Source organism: Dendrobium catenatum, unplaced genomic scaffold, assembly GCF_001605985.2.
Source record: "Dendrobium catenatum unplaced genomic scaffold, ASM160598v2 fragScaff_scaffold_822, whole genome shotgun sequence".
NCBI classification, from domain to species: Eukaryota; Viridiplantae; Streptophyta; class Magnoliopsida; order Asparagales; family Orchidaceae; genus Dendrobium; species Dendrobium catenatum.
The window spans coordinates 647833-670835 of NW_021319284.1; the positions used below are offsets into that span (position 1 = coordinate 647833).

General features: G+C 35.4%; 2 protein-coding genes across 7 annotated transcripts in view; one reads left to right on the forward strand and one right to left on the reverse strand.

The window, feature by feature from the left end:
• The window catches only part of LOC110100113 (SH2 domain-containing protein A), a 41496-nt gene extending 36195 nt beyond the window's left edge, over positions 1-5301 (reverse strand). The window contains exons 1-4 of one of the 2 annotated variants that reach the window (XM_020827521.2): positions 4989-5301; positions 3289-3480; positions 1281-1487; positions 1067-1159 (exon numbers count right to left, since the gene is read on the reverse strand). In XM_020827521.2, the coding sequence (XP_020683180.1) occupies positions 1067-1159; positions 1281-1487; positions 3289-3480; positions 4989-5153 (657 nt within the window). In that variant the 5' untranslated portion in view covers positions 5154-5301. The remainder of the gene's footprint in view (positions 1-1066; positions 1160-1280; positions 1488-3288; positions 3481-4988) is intronic. The other variant, XM_020827520.2, reaches the window with a different exon arrangement.
• LOC110100112 overlaps positions 437-23003 on the forward strand; it is a 26646-nt gene continuing 4079 nt past the window's right edge. The window contains exons 1-2 of one of the 5 annotated variants that reach the window (XM_020827517.2): positions 6240-6432; positions 6588-6646. Coding sequence is in view for 1 of the 5 variants with exons in the window: in XM_028696716.1 (XP_028552549.1) it covers positions 634-760 (127 nt within the window). In the remaining 4 variants the exon portion in view is untranslated. Of the gene's footprint in view, positions 761-6239; positions 6454-6587; positions 6647-23003 lie in introns of those variants that run through there. The other 4 variants (XM_020827518.2, XM_028696716.1, XM_020827519.2 and 1 more) reach the window with 4 other exon arrangements.

A 23003-nucleotide genomic window follows, 5' to 3' on the forward strand; every position in this document is an offset into this window, starting at 1 on the left:
AAATCTTGTTCCCAATTCAAGCTTTTTGGAAATCTCAATTGTTAACTACGACTAGGCAAGCACTTACACCTAAATTAGCAAGGCCGAGAAAAATAACAACTTTCATAAACGTAAAGCAAATGAAACGAATGGCTCGACTCGACCGGATCAAATCAACAGCGAGAAGTTTGGAGAGCAAATAGACCCCGAAAATAGTCTTCGATCTACTCGGTTGGATCAGATCGACGACTGAGGGCATCGGGGGACTGAATCAACCGCGGGACTTCCTTCAAATTTCTCATGCTGCTTGTTTGAAAATCCCCCATCTCTCTTTTTTTATTTCAATTTTATTTTATTTTTTTATATGTAATATATATATATATATATATATATATATTATAAAGAGAGCGAGGGAGTCAGAGAGAGGGATGGGGACGGACGTCGGGCTAAAGGTTGCGGCAATCTTGGGCATGCCGGCTTCGGGTTCACAGGTTGTCGGAAGTAAGGCTGGCGAGTCGACGGCGAAGGAAAGGAGGCCGGAGGTCCAGCTCGGGCACGGAGAAGGAAGCACGGCAGGCAGAGGCAGTAGTTGGCAGGGTCGGCTAGGTCCCAGTCCTGGATTGAAGGAAGGAGTCGGAATCGGTCAAGTTGTTTATGGCCGGTGTCACGCATGGAAGAGGGAGGCCGGTTGGAGATGCCAGAGTCGATCGATGTCGAGCGGCTATGTGCGAACGGGAGAGAGATGAGCGAATCAGAAAGAGCTTTGGTTTCGTCTCTATTTGTAAGTTTTTTTTTTTTTTTTTTTTTTTTTTTTTTTTTTTTTTTTTTTTTAAATCTTAGTGTTTGAATGCTTGCCTCTGTTTATGACATGGGCGAGGAGGAGTTGTGTCATGAGTAGCGATTGTGGGATCATGGGGAGCGGGAGCCAGTCGGAGGTGAGTGTGCGGCATTAGAGGTCAACATAATATTAATAGCATGACATGATTTTAATGTATCATAGATACTTCACACAACCTTCGACTGGCAGTTTCCAGTAGACAATGCCAATATCAATCTACAGCTTTATTGCGAGTTAAAGCCATCATACCTTTCCACCAACAATGCTCCAAACACCATCATTGCCAACTTCGAGTGCATCAGAAGTGCATGAACCATTAAGAGATAACTTTACCGGTGGATTCTGAAATAAATAGAAACCATGCATCAGCAATCAAGTAACATAAATAGTAAAATAAACAAAACCACGCCAAATTCAGTTCACGGCCACAAATAGAATTGCTATACATGTATCAAGGATTCACCTTAGCAAAATCATCTTTAATGGATGCTGACAAAGATAACATGGAAGCATTATAAACATAACCCTGAAGCTTTCCATCATTTCCACTGCTACCAGCCAAAGCAACTTTCTTGAAGTTATCAAGATTATGATCATCAGATGAAGAAGAGAGAGGCATATTGTCAGAAAGCTCCCCATTTAGGTAAAGGCAAATGTAGTCTGCTGTTGCCTGATGATAGAAGATCAGAAGGAAACACTTAATAAGTTGTTATAAGAAACGAGAAGAAGGCTACATGTAGCCTCTTGTTCCCTATATGTGCTTAGAATCATAAGCAGGCAAAGAGCAACAATAAGATTGCCCATTGTGAGCAAGAAGTTCCAGGTTTTGATTAAAAAAGCAGCATGTGTAAACACCTATCTAGATCATTCAGTTACAGAAGCCACGTGTGTTGTGCAATTTTTATTTGAATGTCAAGAAGATAATTGTTATGTCCTTTATAGTAAAACTTTAAGATAGTGAAACTAAAGCATTGTAGATTACCAATGAATCATGAGAAAGGGAGTGCGGAGATATTTCGCACAAGATATTCATAAGCATGGGTTTCAACTAAAAAGAAGTAAAATCATTTCTTCATGAATTTTAGACTTGAAATACAAGGATGAATACACAACTTGAGTAAATCATAAATGGTTAAGTTTTAATCCTTGGATTCAAAAGAACATGAATCAACAATAAGCAAAGGGTATAGATAAAGACTGAAAAAGCGAAAGAAGAAGAGAGATCAAGAAGGCATAAGACAGAGAAAAGAGAGAGAGAGAGGTAGAGGTAGAGAGCGAGGGAGGGAGAGAGAGTTTCAGAAATAATGATGATCCTTGGCTGAGGCTAGGGGAATGTGCTACTCACATGAAAGCTAATGCTTAAATGTTAAATCATGAAGTTTCAACTATACAAGCATTGGATTTAATGCTGCAAAAGTCCATCTCTTAATATCTTTATTTTTCATCGATATACGTTCCATAAATTTAAAGAGAATAACAACATACATCTAAATATGCACCAAAAGTTCATGATTTTACCACCCACACATACAGATATGACTGAAGGGATTCTCACTTAACTAGCAAGTATTATAAAATTCTTGAAAATGCCTCCAAATTAGGTCTTCATGCATGGAAAATCAAGAGTGAAAAGGATCATAAACGTGAATCCAACTAACAACAACTGATCAAATTCAATGGTACGATTCATATTCATTACTATAACACCTTTTCCTTAATTAGTAAAGGCTTTATATCAATGCTATTAGGTCATTCATAATTCAACAGGAAGTTACGCATACTTGTACTGAAGGGATTCTCACTAGTCAAAATAACTAGCAAAAGGGTAAATAAAAAGGTGGTGATCTGACCAGAGGTTCCTTTCAGAAAAAGGTATAGCATTAACTTGGACATATCAAGGCTAAATCACAAAATTCTAGTGACAAAGTAGTGCTGAATTAGATGAGAATTTATGAAATATGAGGCAGAAGTAAGACCAGGACACTTGTGAGAGTCATAACATATACCACACAGAACATTAAAGAGATTTAATCCCTTATCATATCGATATGCACACAGATAACTCCATCAGTAACACAGGAAAAAATTTAAGATGTGAATTTAAGAACTCATACATTAACAGGGCACTAGCACAATGGAGAAAAAGGATTCATGTAGCCCCACATAGTGGGATAAATGTTTGATGTTGTTGTTATTTATTGTATACATTCATAATCTAGCAGTTCAATAATTTAAAGAAAAATACATACTGCAAATATCATGTTTATACCATAAGATTCTATTTATACAAGCAAGATCATTGACCTCTCAGCACACGTCCCATTATCCTAATATTTGGGACAATGAGAAGCCATCATATCTTTACCACTTCAAGGTGGTCCACATTTATGAAGAACAAAAAGCAACTACCATAAAGGTCTTTCCACTTGAAGGAATCTCTTATCTAAATCGTGACTCACATAGGAACATACCTTACATCCAACATGAACCCATCTCTCCAGTGGGCATTCACTCTCAGAAGTTATATGATGGATATCAGACCATGGAAAGGTGCTACCCGCAAATGATGCTTCACTGTGCAAGAACATCAATGGAAAGAGGATCAACTTGTTTTGCTCGTTTAGTGCAAGGAAAGGAACTTCGCCCTCAATTTCTGATGAGACCTGCATGAATCATGAAAAATAAGCTTGCATGCTCATTATGCTAAAAAATCTGAAAGACAATAAAGTAATATGCATTGCCTTCACCAAACAAGAAACCTAAGCAAGAAAATATAGGTTATCATGTTGGTATTTTTTAATCAAAAACTCACTTCAATACTTGATGCATTTAATAATTTAGATCATGAAAATGGTGAGGGCAAAACAAAAATCTTATTTATTTATTTATTTATTTTGAAGAAACTGATGGAGAGTTTCCATCCGTGTAGCTCAAAGCACAAAGCACAAGCTGATTGTTGCAAACATTTCTAGCTACAAAGGGAGAAAGGACATCTACTTGAGACAAATTTTATATGCATAACATTTACAACTTCCAACGATTAGAACACATATATGCGTGAAAACAGTTCCAGAAGGCGCGAGAGTTTTATACAATAAATACATTAGGAGAAAAAAAGTAGCGAAAGAAGTGAAAGAAAAAACATCTGTACAAGGCATATTCCTTTATTGTCGAGATAACATACACTGCAAGGAAGACATTAGCTGCTAATGGTAAGCAGCTTAGAATGAGTAATGATATTCGCTATAACTTTTAAGGGTTAAAGTTAAATCATGACTGAAATGCAAAGGGGATTTCTGTGAGTAAATAGAAAACAAAGATGGTATACAAAAAGTTGAAGACAAAGCTGTAGATAAGCTGCAGCTTCCATCTTCTGGTTATGAAAGCGGTGGGAAATCTCAGGGATAACGAAAGGTAGATAGAATAAAATCAACTAGAAACAAAGGAACATACAATGTCTTTCTTATGCTAAAAAACATTGATAAGTAGACCAAAGAACAATGATTCTTTAGATTTTTCTTTCTTATTTGATTTTAAGCGTATTATTTTTAATTGTACTTTCAGAAATGAGAATAAGGTTGCCAATTGTTGAGCAACCAATGCTCTTAGTAGTGATTTCTTTTGGGACATTTTCCATAATGATATTCCTTCACTTTTTACTGTTTTAGTGAAGGAAGACTGTGATAGGCTAGCTATCACTTAATTGTTGTTTTCTTTTCTTAGTTTTCTAATAATATAGCTCTTTGCATTTGCTTCAAAAAAAAAAAAAAAAGTAGACCAAAGAAAACTGAGGATGACACTCAGCCAAGTAACTACTAATCCTCTTAAACAAAATAATGATTCACTAGCAACGTTTATACCAAATAATAGAGAAATACAAAAAAAAAAAAACTTCTGCTGATTTTCTTGGATGACAAAGGGCACAGCAATCAACCGATGGCTGTTCTTCAACCGTCCCAACAAACGGAAATTGCAAAACCTAGGCACCGCTTCAAATTTTAATTGAGTAAGCAAAATCGATCAATGAACAAAATCTCCAAAAGACAACAAACGAACCAATGTACTACCCAAATATCGAAGAAAAGAAACCCCAAAAGCCAGCTCAAATACGGAAAAGGGAAGCTGGACTCTCTCGTCGATACAATAGAAAATGAGTGGAAACAAAAACAACCTGCCCAAGAATCACAGAGGAAGGCCAAGCCGAACTGGATAAGTAAATCCATAGGCACAGTGAGAAACCCGCAAACCCCTCCTCTCCAAAAACTCCGTCTCTATTGAGGTCTATTCGGACATCTTTGAGCATCAAGTACTCCTGCTCGCATTCTCCGGCGGCCATCGCCGGAGCCGAAGGGGTTCTAGGGATTTAGAGAGAGAGAGAGAGGAGGAGGAGGAGGTTTTGGGTTTTAGAGAGAGAGAGCGGAGGTTGAGATAGACGCAATGAATAACTTGGCCCGCTTCTTTACGCCGGTGTGTTAGTTAACGGTCTCAGCTATTCCGATTATAAATTAGGTATACTGGCAGACCGATCTTCACCGTCCAATGGGAAATCGTTCCCTGATTGTTTTGATCGGACGGCTAGCTTCGATTCAATTGACATGGAATAACGCGGAGATTTTTGCCGTGATTAGCTAAAATTCTGATGATGAGTCAGTTGAAGGATCTAGAATTTAAGTCTCCATTGAGTTAATTAGCTAAAATTCTTTTGAAATAGATGTTTTAACTCCATATGAAATCAGTTAGTAAAGTTAAGGGGCTGTTTGGCAACTAGTACGATTTAATTTTAATAAGATTTCTTATAAATTTAAATTTAATAAATCTTATCTAAATTTTATTTGGAAAAACTTTCTTATTATTTTACTTTTTAGACTGCAATCATAATTTATATTCGAACATGCTTTTTTATTGTTTTTAAGAAAATTTTATAACGAAAAGTTTTTTTTATAATAGCTTCAAAAATTTACTTTCTATAAAGCAGTTTTATAATGTAATAAAAAAGTTATCCCAAACAAAATCGAAAGTTTAAAAGAACTATTTTGCAAAATAAGTATTAAATTTTGATAGATGATGTTAAATTATTTGAAAATGAAATCCAAAATTTATGACGGATATTTGAAATATGAGTTTTATGGCAAACTTCATTGGTGGCTATGATGAGTAAAATTTTGATGTTAAGACGATGATTTTCAAAATTGGATCGGACCAGTTAGTTCAACCAGTTCGATCGTGAACCGGCGATCTGATCAGCTGAGATAACCTGCTGCACATAGAACCGGCAAAAATCGGCTAAGAACCCGGTTCAATCGGGCGAACCAGGCGATTTTAGAAGAACCGGACGGTTTTTAAAATCTCAAAATCAAAGCTGTCCATCTGCGATCGAACGGCGTAGGGATTTGATCACACGCTATTACTCGCTTGCTCGTCTGCTCTAACATAACCAAACCCTCGATTTCGACTCCCTCCCGATTCCTCCATCGGTCCATCCAAAGAAGAAGGCAAGAAGCAGATGGCCTCTTTCGACCTCTCAACCGCCAGCGCACAACTAACCTGACACGCTTATCTGCTTCGACTCACCTTTGGTTGCCGACCGAGCTCGAACTAGCCAGATCCCAACGCAGGTTGATTACGAAATTTCTAATGTGATTTCTCTCATCTCTGTCATTTAAGTTAACGATCAGTGTTGATCTTTTACCAATTTTTGTTATTTTTTACACTCGTTGAATTCCATATGGTTGGATCGGCTGAACAATGGTCTCTCGGCTACGGAACACAGTATCACTTTAACTTCTTCCTTACTTATTTCAGGTTTTTACTATAAAGCTATTTGATCTGGTAATATGTAACTAGAGCCCTTCATTCAATATAGTAATCTGATTTTTAAACTTTCATGCTCATGTTCTTCTATTACACTGTATAATATCCATAGAATTTTTTTTTTTTCGACTTCCTGCCTGAATAATTTATTGGTGGATTTGTCCCATTGTTAATTGTTCTTGACATTAAAATAAGTTGAGTTTGTATCAGAACGTGGAAGAGAAAAAACAAATAAAGAAACTTGATACCCAAAATTTTATAGAAGTATTGAAAATGCAAACTCATGGTCATGCAAATTACTGAATAAGTACCTACGAGCTTATAAATGAACTTAAACAAGATTTAAAGAAGAGGGACTTACATTCACAATAAAGTTTATCATATTATATTCTCTAAATGATTTTAGTATTTTTCACAAGAAAGTCAATAACTCATGGATGAGATGACGAAAGTGTTGCACAAGTGATTTTTTTTCTTTATACAAGTGATCAGTGCTTTGAACGATTAAGCCATAAATTTGACCAATCTTTATTCACCATTATCTTCATTAACCTTGATTCTATATCTTAAATGGACATCAATGCTTTGGTTCTTCTATTACATCTGTCTAAATCCATAGAATTTTTTTTTCGAATTCCTGCCTGAATAATTTATTGGTGGATTTGTCCCATTGTTAATTGTTCTTGACATTAAAATAAGTTGAGTTTGTATCAGAACGTAGAAGAAAAAAAAACAAATAAAGAAATTTGATACCCAAAATTTTATAGAAGTATTGAAAATGCAAACTCATGGTCATGCAAATAACTGAATAAGTACCTACAAGCTTATAAATGAACTTAAATAAGATTTAAAGAAGAGGGACTTACATTCACAATAAAGTGTATCATATTATATTCTCTAAATGATTTTAGTATTTTGCATAAGAAAGTCAATAACTCATGGATGAGATGACGAAAGTTTTGCACAAGTAATTTTTTTCCTTTATACAAGTGATTAGTGCTTTGAAGGATTAAGCCCATAAATTTGACTAATCTTTATTCACCATTATCTTCATTAACCTTGATTCTATACCTTAAATGGACATCAGTGAGTTATTGACTTTATAATTTTAGAGGAAAATTTTTCATTCATTTTATGATTTTTAATAATATTAGTATTTATTGTATTATCCTGTTCGACCCCGGTTTGATCGGTTCGGCTGGTTGAATCATGAACCTCCTGGTTCGTTGTTCGGTCCGATTTTCAAAACCTTGGTTAAGACATCGATTCTCTTTATAAAAAGTGCATTCTCACATTTATAAGAGAAAAAACAATATAGCAAGTGCATTACAAAAGAAATGTTAAACATGTTGGCTATTAAAAAAGTTCATCATAAGTGTCACTAATATGAAGAAATTGACAAAGATAAGCTTTAACACCCTCATATCAACTGTAGATCCCTCACAACCAGAAGCAACGTAGAACTTACGATTAAATGACATTGTAGCTATAACATTCTGTGAAGTGAATGTTTTCTATTTCGGTGTCAATTTTGCAGCTCTTTATTCACTACGGTGAGAATATAAGTACCATCTCTTACACTAATAGCATTTTTAAGTAAGGGTAGAATTGTTGGTTAAAACATATAAAGGGTTGGCTTTAATAAATTCTTCTGCTAATGATACAATCATTCTTAACTTTAGATTGAAATAGCGGGTCATTGTTTGAAGTGAATGTCAGAATGACTCACAAAGCTGTCTATAAAGTATGTGGCAACCCCTCCAAAAAAAATAGTGAGTTGTTCATTTGTTCTCATGAACCTACTATCCATTATCAAGCTACAACCAACCAACTACTCCAATTATCGAAATGCCTTAGTGGATAACTTTAAATAATTGTAAGACCATAGCATATAACTAGAAAGAATATTGGCAATGCATTGTCGCCCAGTGTAGGCCCTATTGAACATGGGCCTTTGTATCCTCTGCTCCCTTCTAATGACTCAATTAATTCATTACTAATACAAATGTGTTAATTGAGCAAGTTGTTGAACTTGTCGAACATGTCATGTTGAAGATAGTTAGGCATTACTATAACTGATGTAGAAAATCAATTATTCATTGACATAAGATGCAATTTATTAAAAATAGTTATAAGATAAACATCAACAAAAGAAATTTCTTTTATTAAGAAAAATAGTTGCGATGACTTACATGCAAAAGAATATAACTAAAAAAAGGTAGCATACTAACTAAAGATTACATGAACAGTCTAACAAATTGTAATCAAGGCAATCATGCAGGCACAGCAAAAAAAACATGGGTGGCGACTAAGCACACTCTCAATGCATCAATTTAATAATGGTCCTTCCCATTTCATTAAGGTTATCTAGATTTTCCAATAAGTCCTCATGGACAACAAGTATTGCTTCAAATGGAGATATTATCCAAGCTACCTGTTTTATATAAATATTCATCAATAGTAAACAAGGCACATTTTGTCGTATTTTGTGATGAATTTCTTTGTGCTATTGTTATGACAAACCATTAATTCTATTAATGTAACATATCTACCTTTTATTTGTTTTGTCTATTGTTTTTGTCGGCATCATCAATTGATCGTATGCTCATCAATATTGCACTAGCTCGTTCTTCTATATCTTCATCAATATCAGTGAAAGCATGATTTTGCATGACATGCATCTTCTCTATAAAATTAACCCTATTGGTTGACATAAAATCATCACCAGTAGAGTCATCGTCTTTTTCTTTTTCATGTTCTGACTGATTGACATTTTAGCTAGAACGTGTTGTTGTTCCTAATGCAATTTTGTCCCAACATATTTTTTTCAAAGATATCATATCGATTAAAAGAATTCCTATGAAATCTGTCCACCTTGGGGTATGCCTAAGAATGGCAAAAAGAAAACATGGGATTAAAAGATTAGTGCAAATCAAATCGACTATATGTTAAATATATGTTTAGGCTATCAATTGTATATATATTATCTCATCTCAAACTTCATCTATTGCAATCGTCGAATGTAAATTTTCATCCCCTAGCCACTACAATTTGAAAGCTGATATATCATACGTAAGTTGAATTTCATGTTCTTATATATCGTCATAACTATAGACTTTATATAATTCATGCCTAATCGATGATTCAATGCATGCACAACCTCATGCCACGCTTCTTTCTTGAGTACACTATTTGTCATATTCTGACACAAAAACTGCTCCATACATAGCTCACCTAGAATAATGTTATGACTCTCTAGCTTCTTTGGTGCTCTATTACTCTACTTTGGTTGCTTTATGTGAATTGAGATATCTTCATCCAAACATGGGTTACCACTTGTGTTGCCCCATTATAGAGACCTCCCCATCAATAATCTCTTCATTTTTACTGTGCAATTAAAAAAGACTTATTTATTTTGATAATCATTCATGTGAAAAAAAAAAAAATTATAGAATTTTACACTTGTAAAGAATTGTATTATTTTTATTCTCAAAATTTCCATGTTGATGGTCAGTGCATTTATGTGGGAGATAGTTGATGTTTAAAGACTCATTATCACTTAAGTTGTTTAAACTATCAAATGTGAAATGATTAAGAATATTTTTATTGAGATTGCTAAAAAAACATTATATCTATAGATATTATAGAGAGAAAACATTTAGGATTGATAAAAAACTGTTGAGATATATATATATATATATATATATAATATTATTTATTGATCTTATGTAATTTATGGTAGGTATAATAAATTGATATTATTTGATGATCGTGCAATACACTCGCGAATTAGTTTAATCATAATTTATATGATCTTTTAATCAATTAATGAATAAATTTAAATATTTTTTATAAAATTATAATTTATTTTTTAAATACTAAATAATATCTTTTGAACATGTGACGAGGTTCATAACAGTATTTTTAACTAAAATATGATCGTTTAAAGGTTAATAATATGCTTTTTATGGATTAACAAATTGTTTCTTTATTTAGTTGTTGACTTAAATGATGGGAAATATATTACGAAATTAAATATTACTTAAATATGAGCTGGTTCAATTTTATTGTCGGTTCACTCGATACCCTCCCTGCAAAATCAAACGGATGCTCGCAAATTGGATTTATCAATTTACAATCGGAAATAAATCACTCTCGCCATTTGTCGAAGATTCTCGCAACTACCTATATCCTTCTCTCGTGAGCTCTGCTTAGGGTTCCGGCCAAAATTGTAGCCTCATACATTGCTGGTGGCATTCTTTTTATTTTTGTAGATTATATTCTTTCTCCGTTTTAAAGCTAGCTGTCGGCTTTACCGTCATAGGTAGACTTACGCCTTGTAGATAATAACCACAGTTATCTTGTCTTCGAGCTTCCTATTCTTTTCTCAATATGCTTATCTTTTTGGATAATTGTGCTCCGATGAAGTTTTTTACAAAGCACGTTTTGTTTTTTTGCTTGGTTCTCCTACAATATTTGTTACATTGATCTCTAAATAGCCTTCTGGCACGCTTGTATAAACAGATGTAGCAATCTTAATCACTTATTTCTATGATGCAAGTGCATATTAGAAAACTTAATCGATTCATATAGTTTTTAATGAGCAATGGTGAGAAATATCAACTTTGTTGACTGCCAATACACTTTTTTGTATGGCTAGATCATTAAATAATTGAGCTGATTTCACTTGTTTATATAAATTAGTTAATGAACATGAAAAACTTGGTTGATGCTCCTTTAGGCTTGTTATCTTTGTTTAGAAGATCATTTATGGCAATGGTATCCTTTTTTTATCATTTATGTTATCCTTTAATGGACCATTTGAGCATCTTTAGGTTACTTTTTTTTTTTAATCTTGAACACAAGTTATTAGTTCATGATCATTAAAGTGCTTGCTTAGGTAGCCTATATGCTACTTGTTTAAAGTGTTTGTTTGATCAATAGCTTGGGAAAGACATGTGGAGCATAATTCGGGAGGACTTAGGAGTTGAGAAGGGGATTCTTGAGAGAATCCACAATGTTGTCGAGAGGTACATGAGCTGATTGACATGTTGCCTAATGGAACTAAAATTTTTTTGGGAAGAATCGCTTGAAAGACTAGTAAATCCATGACCAAGCGATTAATGCCGGGTAGTTATGATAACCTTGCATCAACAGTCTATGATCTCAATACCAAATTCACCATTCTTTTCTCTTAACTTCTCCAAATAGAGTCGTAATTTCCTTATTTAATGCTTATCTTTTGTAATTGACATTCCCTATCTATATGAAGTGATGTTGAAGGAGTTGGAGCTAGCCTCTTTGGAGAAATTTTGAATTCATTAAATTAGGAAGTTTAGGCCTAAAGATGAGAGATTTTATGTTAGAGATAGTCTTTAGAGGATTCAAGGAAGCATCATCTTTCTCCTTTTTGTATTATTGACTTGTTCTTCCTTGAAGTTTTTCTTGCTCAAGAACTAATAATATAGATTAACAATCTTACTCGGTGCCTGTTGCTCGAGGTTTTGAATGGATTCCTTTTTGGTATCATGTTGGTGATAACAAGTCAAATTCTTGTTATTGGAGAGCTAGGTTTGGGAAGAATCATGATGTATGATTTTGATGACGAGCGGTTAGTAGAAGAGAGAACCTTTCTTTACCCTTACAGACTTTAGTAAGAAGAAAGGGAAGAACAAAGATGTTAGTATCACAAAGAGAAACCTAATGTGAGGCTATGACTTGACTAACCAAGTTGTGGTCCCTTAATTATAGATGGCAGCAATGATCTGATGATGAATAAACTGATTGTAGGGGATAAACAAGAACCAAATTATAGGGAATATCAGTCTCAGAGAAAGATCTCATCATTAATATCTTGAGAAGCTGGTAGAACTTTTGACAAATATGAAAACTTAGATGATGAGAATTTTGAGCCTTCTTCCGAAGGATAACACCAAGGCCCATGCCAAAATTTATATTCCTATTTTTGAAGGGTTGATGTAGAAAAGTCATATTTTTGATTAGACCACTGTGAAATCTACTTTAGGCTCAATGGGTATACTTCCCAAGGGAAGTTTTCATTTGGTTTCCTCAAACTCACCTAGCATGCATTAACTTGGTGGAACACTTTCTTTGATATGAGTGTCAGAATATTACCTAAGGGCAATTCAAGAAATTGCTCCACCAACGCTTCTACTCGATATAGTATGAAGAAACAAAATGAAGTGGCGTATTCCTGGATAATGACAAGAGCAAATTGTGAAAGATCACATGATAGAGTTTAGGAGATGAGCCCTAATGATTGTTGTGCCATTGAAAAATGTCTCCGCGTAGACAAAGTACACAAGAAGGCTGCATTAGAGATCTTGGTCAAGCAAGTATTTATGCCATGAAGATTGGGAGAAATAACAAAAATAGAGGCAATAAACCCTTTATCTATAAGAATGGAAGGCAAATGAATGAGAAGAGGTGGAACTAAAAGGTGTTATAACTAAGGTGATTTCATAGCCTCTTTTTCTAAATAATAAACTCTATTGTGAACAATCTTTAGATCTTGGGATACGATATAGAGAAAAATTACTTTCCCTTATTATTGTGTTGTCATTGGAAGATGTTTCCATGTTAATGAAGTACACGTTAAGGCTATATTGAAGCATCTTTATTGAACTAATTCTCTTCCCAGTCAAATATTTCTGTGATGATCCAGGAAAAAAAAAACAAAAACTGAGGTAACAAACCCCCTATCAGCAAGAATGGAGGAGAAACGAAGGATCCCAAGATGAAGTGGAATTGAAAGGGTTTTAACAAAGGTTATTCCACAACCTCTACTTTTTAAAAAAGCTTTTATTGTGAACATTGTTAGATTTTGGGACATGATAAAGGGAAATGATGGAAGCTTCATTTGAAACAATTTTCATAGAAGTTTAAGAAGGATGTCAAGGAAAATAGGGTGGTTATTGCTATGGATTCGATCAAGCGTTAAAGTCCTGAATCAACTAGACTCGAGTCTTTTCTTGATGCAACGCCTAAGTGAAAAGAACCAAATATAACAATTGACCTTAACAAATGTGATGAATTGTTTATCTTGTGGATCTAAGTGCAGCGAGAGGTGGTTAATACCAAGGTTGTGAAAACCGGACCGGGCAATGAACCGGTAGAGAGAGCGGTTCACGGTTCGACCGGTTGAACCGGTCGAACCGGGGTCGAACCGGTTGAACCGGTCGAACCGGGGTCGAACCGGTTGAACCGGTCGAACCGGGGTCGAACCGGATGACATAACCGAGTCAAGCCGTACGCAGACGTTGGCGTTGGAAGCGGACGTGGATGCCGACGGCGAACGCGAATGTTGGCGACGGACGCGGCATTGACATTTGACTCTAAACACGAACGGCTGGTGCAAGCGGCGACGAGCGGAGCTGGTGACGACGCGGAAGGCGGAACTGGCGTAGACGCGGCATTGGCGACGAGCAGAGCTGGCGACGACGCGGAACTGGTGCCAAAGCGGCATTGGCGAAAACGCAGAACTGGTGACAACACGAGCACGTCCGAGCTCGAACTGCTTCTCGAGAGCTTGACGAGCATTTTTTTACTCTGTCAAGTCGAGCTCGAGCTCGAGCTCGAGCTCGGCATTTCTCAGACGAGCTCGGCTCGAACAACCGCTGACTCGAGCTCGACTCGACCGTTTGCACGCCTACTCATGAGTACCTAACAAGATGATGTGTGAAGTGATTCCTTTTGATATTTGTAAAATACTTAGGAAATTTATGTATATTGAACCAAGATGACATCTTCTATACGTTTAAACAATAATGGTTTGAGGTACACTATCAATGAGACTAAGGGTTTTCTACCTTTAAATATGGTGGGGATGGATAGGTGAAGAGGATGATAAACACTTGTCATCATTTCATTTTGCCTTTTATTCAATAGAAGAAGCCTTATGGAAGGCTTAGGCCCTTTCATGAGATGAATCTAAGAAGAACCAAGAGGAGGAAAAAGGAAAAGTGATGCTCTTGGTTCTCAACAATCAAGGTTTGAAAATGCATCTGGTAGAGGACAACTACAAATAGCTTTTCAAAGAGTTGAGAGGGTTGCTTCCTACTTGAACAGTGGAATATACTGTACCCAGCATCAAGATGCTTTGAAACTTAGCCTTGGAGGATGAAGAGATCAAAAATAAATTGTTGAGTTGCTAGACCAATAAGTCATTTAACCAAGTAGTTGACTATGTGGATTGCTCATCATGCTGGTGTCAAAGAAAGGTGGTAGCTGGCAGATGTGTGTAGAGTATTAAGAACTAAAATGATCATGGTAAATACATGGTTCTCACTTCCTAGAGTGGATGATTTGCATGACCAACTAAAGCATGTTGAAGTTTTCACATAGTTAGATCTGTAATTGAGCTACTAACAAATTTGAGCATAGCAAGAACATACTTGAAAAAATGCACCTAAATATTGCATGGATTGTTCGAGTGGATGATATGATGTCATTTGATGCAATATGTTGATGACATTTATGTGTCTCATGAATGATATTCTGAGACCATAGATGGGGAAATTTATAATTCTCTGCCCTGATGACATCCTCATCTAAACCAAGATATGGGCGGAATATATATATATATATATATATATATATTTCATATGCATGAAGCGTTTGACACATTGAACAAGAATCACCTCCTCCTGAACCTGAAGAAATGTAACTCTGGGTGAAGGACCCTTCTTTGATTGTGCTTTGAAGTTTGCGTCAAGGAGATTAAGATTGACCTCAAGAAAACAATGCCATACAGGATTGTTCTTAACTGCAAAATTTGATGTATGTATGAAGTTTTATAAACATGGCAATAAGCAATGAAGTTCATGTGCAATTGTACTCATCACACTTTTTCATTCACTAACGAAGGCCAACTAGAAATTCTCCTGGTTTTAGGAGAGGAATATGAGGACATATTTGTTTTAAATGAAAAGGAGGATAAATGAGGCGTTTGCTTTAGCTTTGTAGAATCCATAGAAATTGCTTGAAGTCAATGTAGATGCTTCCGAACATGCTCTAAACACAATTTTAATGCAAGAAGAGAGACATATAGCATACTACTTTGAGTTGATATAATGTGCTGTAAAAATTACTTGACATATTATAAGTAACTATTCAATTTTCACCGAGCTGTGAAGCACTGAGTACCTCATGCGCTTGGCTAAGAAATCATGGTTCATACAACCCCAAATAACTTCAATACCTCCACACTTAGTTTAAGCTTCAAGAAGCTAGACACATGAAGTGAATGTTATATTTGTAGTAATTCAATATAGTCATTTGATATTAGAATAGAGTGTAAAACAAGAGGAGGATAAATATGTTCTTATGAGCTCCAGAGATTGTTAACAATAATGTAGCTGCAACCTTCCAGGCATGAGGAGTGTCCTGACTTTACAAGCTTGATGAAGACTTCTTAGAAGTTCTGAAAAACAACCGAGGATGGATACACCATTAAGGGACTTCTTTATGAGGCGAATCAACTTTGTATCCCAAAGGATTTTGGTCTTGTGAAATGGATAAGAGAAGCACACACTTTCAAGGTGTCTAGATACTTTAGATATCTAAAGATGCATCAAACCATATATTTGCTAGCCAACAATGCATCTTGATATGGCCAAACTTCTGAAGGAATGCACATTATACTGCACCTCAATTCTTTTTAACAAGAAGCAACGACCATACACCCTTTGTTTGCATCGAATTGGTCAAGGGAGAGTATGTGCATGGAGGTACTAGGAGGATTGTCTTTGACTTGTAGCTGTCATGATTATATTTTTATTGTGACGGACAATATCTCAAAGATGATGGTAATAAACTTGGGTCAACATAGTATAATGAGTGAAGAAGCAACATTGTCTCTTTTTCAAGAATGTTTGGGTGAATTATAGTTACTACCTCAATATTTTCCGGAAATCACTACGAACCATGAAGGATGCTACTATTAAGAGGGGCATAGCTTTTCATTCACAAATTGATGATTGAGGTGGTAAGCAAAAGTGTAGTGCACCTTTTTGGGGGATTTAACTAAGACTTGGGATAAAAGTATGCTGTATATTGACTTCACTTTCAACAAGTTGACAACTATTTATCAAGACAAGCTCCATCCTAGGCATGTTTATGATATTTGCCTCAGCTTTATTGGCTTGGAGTTCTTGGCAAAATTAATTACCAGTCTTGAGAACCGAGATAAAGATGTCAAGAAAGCCCACAGTTTTATATATGAAATCAATAAAATTCACTCTTTGGTAGAGACAACCTATCAAGTCTGAGCAGTGCTACAAGTGTAATCTTGATTGACATTGAATAGAGAAAAAAATTTGAAGAACGAGATCTGAATGGAGAAGTTTCTTTAGAATCTATACTTGGGAGAGAGGAGCTGAGTTTTTCCCTTTCATACTACTTGATTCCCTGGTGTAAATCGCCTCTTAAAGTTGGAGTGTATAATTAGGAGATTAGTAACTTGAGAAATACGGGTGGAGTTGAGAGAACATAGGAGATGAGGAGGGAACTCTAGGGAGAATCCATAATGTTCTTCAGTAAAACCCGAGCCAACAAGCATGCTGCTAAGAGAAGTCAAGATTGAGAGGAAGTAAAAACGACCTCATTAAGTAGTACAATGAGAAATGGGCAACTTTGTGATCAAGAGATTATTGCTAAGCAGTTATGATGATTGCTTGACGGTAGCTATCTATTTGGTGCCACATTATTGTAACTTCCTTAACTAGAGTTATGATTATTTATATTTAACTCCTACCTTTTGTAAACAACATTTCTCTTCCATATAAAGGAATGTCAAATAAGGAATACGAGTTAGCCCCTTTGTAGAAATTCTAAATCTAGCGAATTAAAGAGTTTTGGCCTTGAGAAGAGAGAGTTCCTATTCTAGAGTAAGTCATCGAGTTGGAGATCTAGAGTAAGACTAATGGAATCATAAAGCTGGAGGGAGGATATTCAATGAAGCATTGTTATAATCCTTGTATTGCTAACCAGTTCTTACATAATGGAATTTGAGAATTTCTTGCTTCAAAAGAACAATCTAGTTTAATAATCTCACCCTAATTCCGCCTATTCAATGTATTGGATTGAATTTTTTTTCGATGTCATGTGGTGGTAACAGATAATTGCTTAATAGCTCACATGATGAAACTATTCTTACCAACTTCTATAATATAATTGAATATAGGGTTGATACATTAATGATTGGTGAACCATTTTTAGTTAACATATACACCTAGTACTTTCGTAAGGATAATAAGTCATGTATTTGGGCCTTTTATGGGAAACTTTATTGTTTACTTGATATTTTAATTTATAATATTATATTGGATGTTCATTTGGCATACCTTATGGTAGTATTTGAGGTTTTGTAAGTAGAGAAGAGTGTTATAAATGAACTAAGTTGAGTCGAGTTTTACTTTGTTCAAGCTTATTCATTTTTTTTATTGAGTTCAAGCCTACGTTGAACATTGCCTAAGTTTTAAAAACTTGTTCAAGCACGTTTATTAGTTCTTTTATGGAGTTTGAGCCATTGTCAAGTGCTAATCAAGCCTAACTAATTATATATTTTTTGTTAATAATTTAAGCATATAAAGTACCAGTTGTAATTGGATTTATAGATATTAATCTAAATTTGTTCAATTCATAAGTTATTTGGTGAACTTTAAAGTCTAATAAAAATATTTAAAAATATATTTATAATTATTTATTTGATATTTTTATCATACCTATATTTTTAATAATACATATAATTTTTATAGTGTATAAAATTTAGGGAAATTAATGCAAGAAGAAAAATAGAAATCATCAAATAAGCAATTTAGCTATATTAAATGAGGATTTTATTAGGTTCTTAGCGAGCTTTTTATTAAGCAACATATAAGCACATCCATGAACATAAAAGAACAAATGTGTTAATATTCAAAGTTGTTCATTTATATGATGACTTTTTAAAATTATGTTCAAATTTCAAATGAGCATAAATCATTTTTATATTAACATGTATCGAGCTATTCTTCAAGTGCACTCATTTGTCTATAGCCTTATAGAGTTGTATTTGAATAGAGAGAATATTTTGTGTATCCATATGTGATTTTCTTAGGATTTATTATGTATAGAGATGGATCATTTGTTGATTATAATAAGATCAAGGTGATTAATGATGGATAAAATTTATTCCTTTTTATCATATAAATAGTTTTTATGATTTAGCAATTTTATAGGTGATTTGTGGATTTATTATTATCATGACTCCAATTAATAGTTGTATGAAGAGAGGATCCTTGAATTTATTTGTGATATTCTTTTGAAAATCAGTGACCTATTTCAAAAGGTCAACTTTTCACTTGTAGTTGCTTACATTTGTTTTTTTTTTTTCAAGGTGGCTCTCTCTTAGTAATATGGGTTTTATATGTGGATTTATATATAGAATCATATTCATTTAAGAATCAACCTAAGAGTTTTATTTAGAGATAGAGGCTTAAAATTTCTTGACTCAGTTAGGACTTCATCAAGTTCCTAAGATTTTAGCTTAGTAATGAAATAAAATTGAAGCAAGCTTGACAAGATTTGTTGGAGCACAATATGTTTTGGGCCTATGAGTTGACTACTACTTTTTTTTTTTTTTTTGTAGTTTAATGCCATGGCTTTTGATGTGTGAAAAGCTTATGGGCATGCTTGACTCAAGCTTAAGCGGCTTTCAAACCCTTTAGTTGGATAAACGATGCTCAAGCCTTATATCTTTTAAATCTATTCTTGAATTTAACTTCTAGGAGACTTCACAAGCTTAAGAGGTTTAGCTCTCCCATATTATTTGACTCGGCCAAGTCGACACTAATTGCCAGCATCAAATGCCACCAATAGTTGACTAATGATCATCATCAATGGATTTTTTATTGCTAGCTACAATCATTAATGTAGTCACCGTTGTCCATTGGTCGGATCATTGCCATTAGCTGAAACCATTTGGAGCATTATGCAAGTGGTGGGACTACTTGAATCATCTAATTTCACCTCACGATTCATGTACTCCTAAAAAGTTTTTTAACTGTGTCAACTTATCTATTTAATCCTACAAACAACATAATATTTTAAAGGTTTATCTCTTTGTTTATCTCACTTAGCCTAGCTTTATTTATTAATCTTAAGTGAATCATCAGTAGAAACAAACCAATCTCAATTACTTCTTTCTTTTTCTCAAGGTTCTAGTAAAATATCTCTCTCTCTTTATCAAATTTCCTTTCTCTTCCTTTAACTCACTCTTTTTCACACATGCATACATTTTCACAATCACATTATATAAGACTGATAATTATGTTTGAATCTCCTAGCAATTGCTCGGATTTTAATTTACCTGTAAACAAATTGATTCGCTCAACTAAAGGATGGTTCACTCAAAGTAAACTTCTATTCAAATCAAAATTGAGTTGCTGATGTAGGCAGGGGGGGATTTATGTGCCTTGTTTTTGGAATGATTTGGTCCCTTGTTTGGACTTGGTTGTCTCAGTTTTTGCTTTTACTTTTGCAAGCTGCTGTGTTTTCTACTAAGTTCAGCTCATTAATATGTAATAAAAGCTTCTTTAGGTTCATTCCCCCTCCCCTCTCTGTTTGGCCATTGGGTTCCTCCGCTGGCTCCTGTCCTGTGGCTGGCTTTTCCTGTGTCGTGGCTACCTGTTGCTGTTCCCCATGGTTGCTCGTTCCTCTCCCCCATGTGGTTCCTTCGGCTGCTGTTCCAGGCCGCCTGCTGGCCTTTTGTTTCCCCTTTTTTGGTTGGTTCGGTTGGAGGAAAAAAAGGGCTGTTTGGCTGCCTCTTTTCACCTATAAATTGGGGATGTTTTGAAGCTTAAAAGAAGAGTTGTGTGAAGAATTTTTGGAACAAAACCTGCGGGTTTTCCTTGGATAGCTTGTGAGCTTTATCTACTTCTTCTTCTCCTATCTAAGATTTCGTCTCGGGCTTCTAATCTCTTTATTCTCTTCGCAAGTGACCACCCATTTATATCTTTCTTCTCAAGCGATTTAAAAGCAATTTTAGATGTTCTATGTTATAAGTTTATATGTGTCATTTTTATAATATGAAAGTTAAGTTGTGTTTTGTTTAATTGTTGAATTTTCTTATTCTAAAAGAAAGATCTAGTTTTTTTATGTATTTTGCGATCTTTTTGATTGCATCAATTTGGTATCAGTGCCTAGGTTAGTATATTCCTAGGTTGTTTGTGTCTTTTTTAAGTATGTAGAAAAAATGGAAAAAAAAAAGAAAACATTAAATCAGTTTGTGGGTGAAAATCATCCAGAAAATCCTAAATTCCAAATTCCAACCAACAGATGGATTCCACCGCAAGGAGATTCTACCGATCCGCTTAAAAAAAATTATACAAGCTTCAGATGAAGATGCAACTGTGGACAGAAAAATACAAAAAGAAAAAAGCAAAATCTCCAGGTCAAATTCAAACAAGAAAGAGAAATGATCCTTAAAAAATATGCGGTTTTGATTCAAAACTTGGACCTTCATCTGTTTAGGAACGTACTCAAGCATCATCATCAGGAGATGAGCAGTTTCAACCGGGGAAGAATTTGATATAGGTAGGGGGGGGCAATTTATGTGCCTTGTTTTTGGAATGATTTGATCCCTTGTTTGGACTTGGTTATCTCAGTTTTTGATATTTCTTTTGCAAGCTGCTGTGTTTTCTACTAAGTTCGGCTCATTAATATGTAATAAAAGCTTCTTTAGGTTCATTCCCCCTCCCCCACTCTATTTGGCCGTTGGGTTCCTCCGCTGGCTCCTGTCCCGTGGCTGTCTGTTGCTGTTCCCCGTGGTTGCCCAATTCCCTCCCCCATGTGGTTCCTTCGGCTGCTGTTCCAGGCCGCCTGCTGGCCTTCTGTTTCCCCTTTTTGGGTTGGTTTGGCTGGAGGAAAAAAGGGTTGTTTGGCTGCCTCTTTTCACTTGTAAATTGGCGATGTTTTGAAGCTTAAAAGCAGAGTTATGTGAAGAATTTTTGGACAAAACCTGAAGGTTTTCCTTGGATAGCTTAAATCCTCCCCCCATCAGTTTGACATGTATCTAATCTTCACAGTCTAAATACGTGTGTGCATGTGCACACATATACAAATCAAGGTTTAAAATTGCGTAACTGCGCCTCGAGGTGGTTTTCGTCCGTGAGGCGAGGCGTAAGCCTCGAGGCGGTCTGAGGCGTAAGCCTCATGGACACAGAATTGCGTAAATGAAAAATTAAGGGTTTTAGCAGGAAAATAATAGCAATAGTGGAAAATAAGAATGTAGATGCAATAAAATTATGTCCCAAAGTACAAAATCACAAAATATTAGTTTAACAAAACTCCCAAAATACAAAAAACATATAAAATGAAATCATATCCCATCACTAAATGGGTCTTCAAGTGAATCTTCTTCTCCAATTGTATCTATGAATGCCATGTCATCTTCATCTTCAACATGACTCACTTTTATCTTCCCTGTTCATTAAGATAAAAGATCATTATCAGTATTCATGTTCATTGCTCACTTGACATAAATGTAATGTAATAGCATATAAGAAGTTGTGGAATACCTTTACTTGATTGTTGTGCTGCAGAGCTAGTGGATGTGCCAACTGCAGTACTAGTGGATGTGCCAACTTGATCTGCTTCGCCCCTCAAGACATCCACACTTAGATCTTCTAACTGTAAGTCTGATAATGGCAAATCTGTCTCATCATCTATGAATCACTCATTATCAGACGACACATCATCACACACTAATGGGTCTTCATCATCCTTCAACCCCTTATTCCTCAACCTCCTCTCTCTCAACCTCTTGTTGTGCATAATATATACGAGAGAGTTCATTCTGAGTGTTGATAGCCGATTTCTTCTCTTTGTTTGCACATCAAGCTCCCGCTCTTCATGTCAGGCCATCCATCTGACATAATAGTCACACCAGTCTCAATCCATGTCCTTTTAATCTCACCAATGCTTCGCTCGGTGTTCTGCAACTCCTCTTTTAAAATCCAAGTGCGCAACTCATACATAGAAGGTGCTTTCAACCCTCTTCCATACAATCCTACAGACCGCATCATACTGAAGTAGGCAGGCGATGTAGCAACATTAAATGGTATTGCATTTTAAAAAAAAAACCTCCCAATGTCCATGCAAACCTGTCGCCGACCCTCTCTAGTACCACCTGCAGGCATCATATCTGCTTCTCCTCTATCTGCTCCTGCAGTAGTCATGTACTGATCCATAGGACCCCGTGCACCTCTACTATGTATAGTGGAGGAAGAGCCCTTTCCACTCTCGCTCCCAAAATATACACCATGCTCGACCCTTTCATCAAATTGCTCCTGTTGTAAGTGTTTAGCAGTGGTAG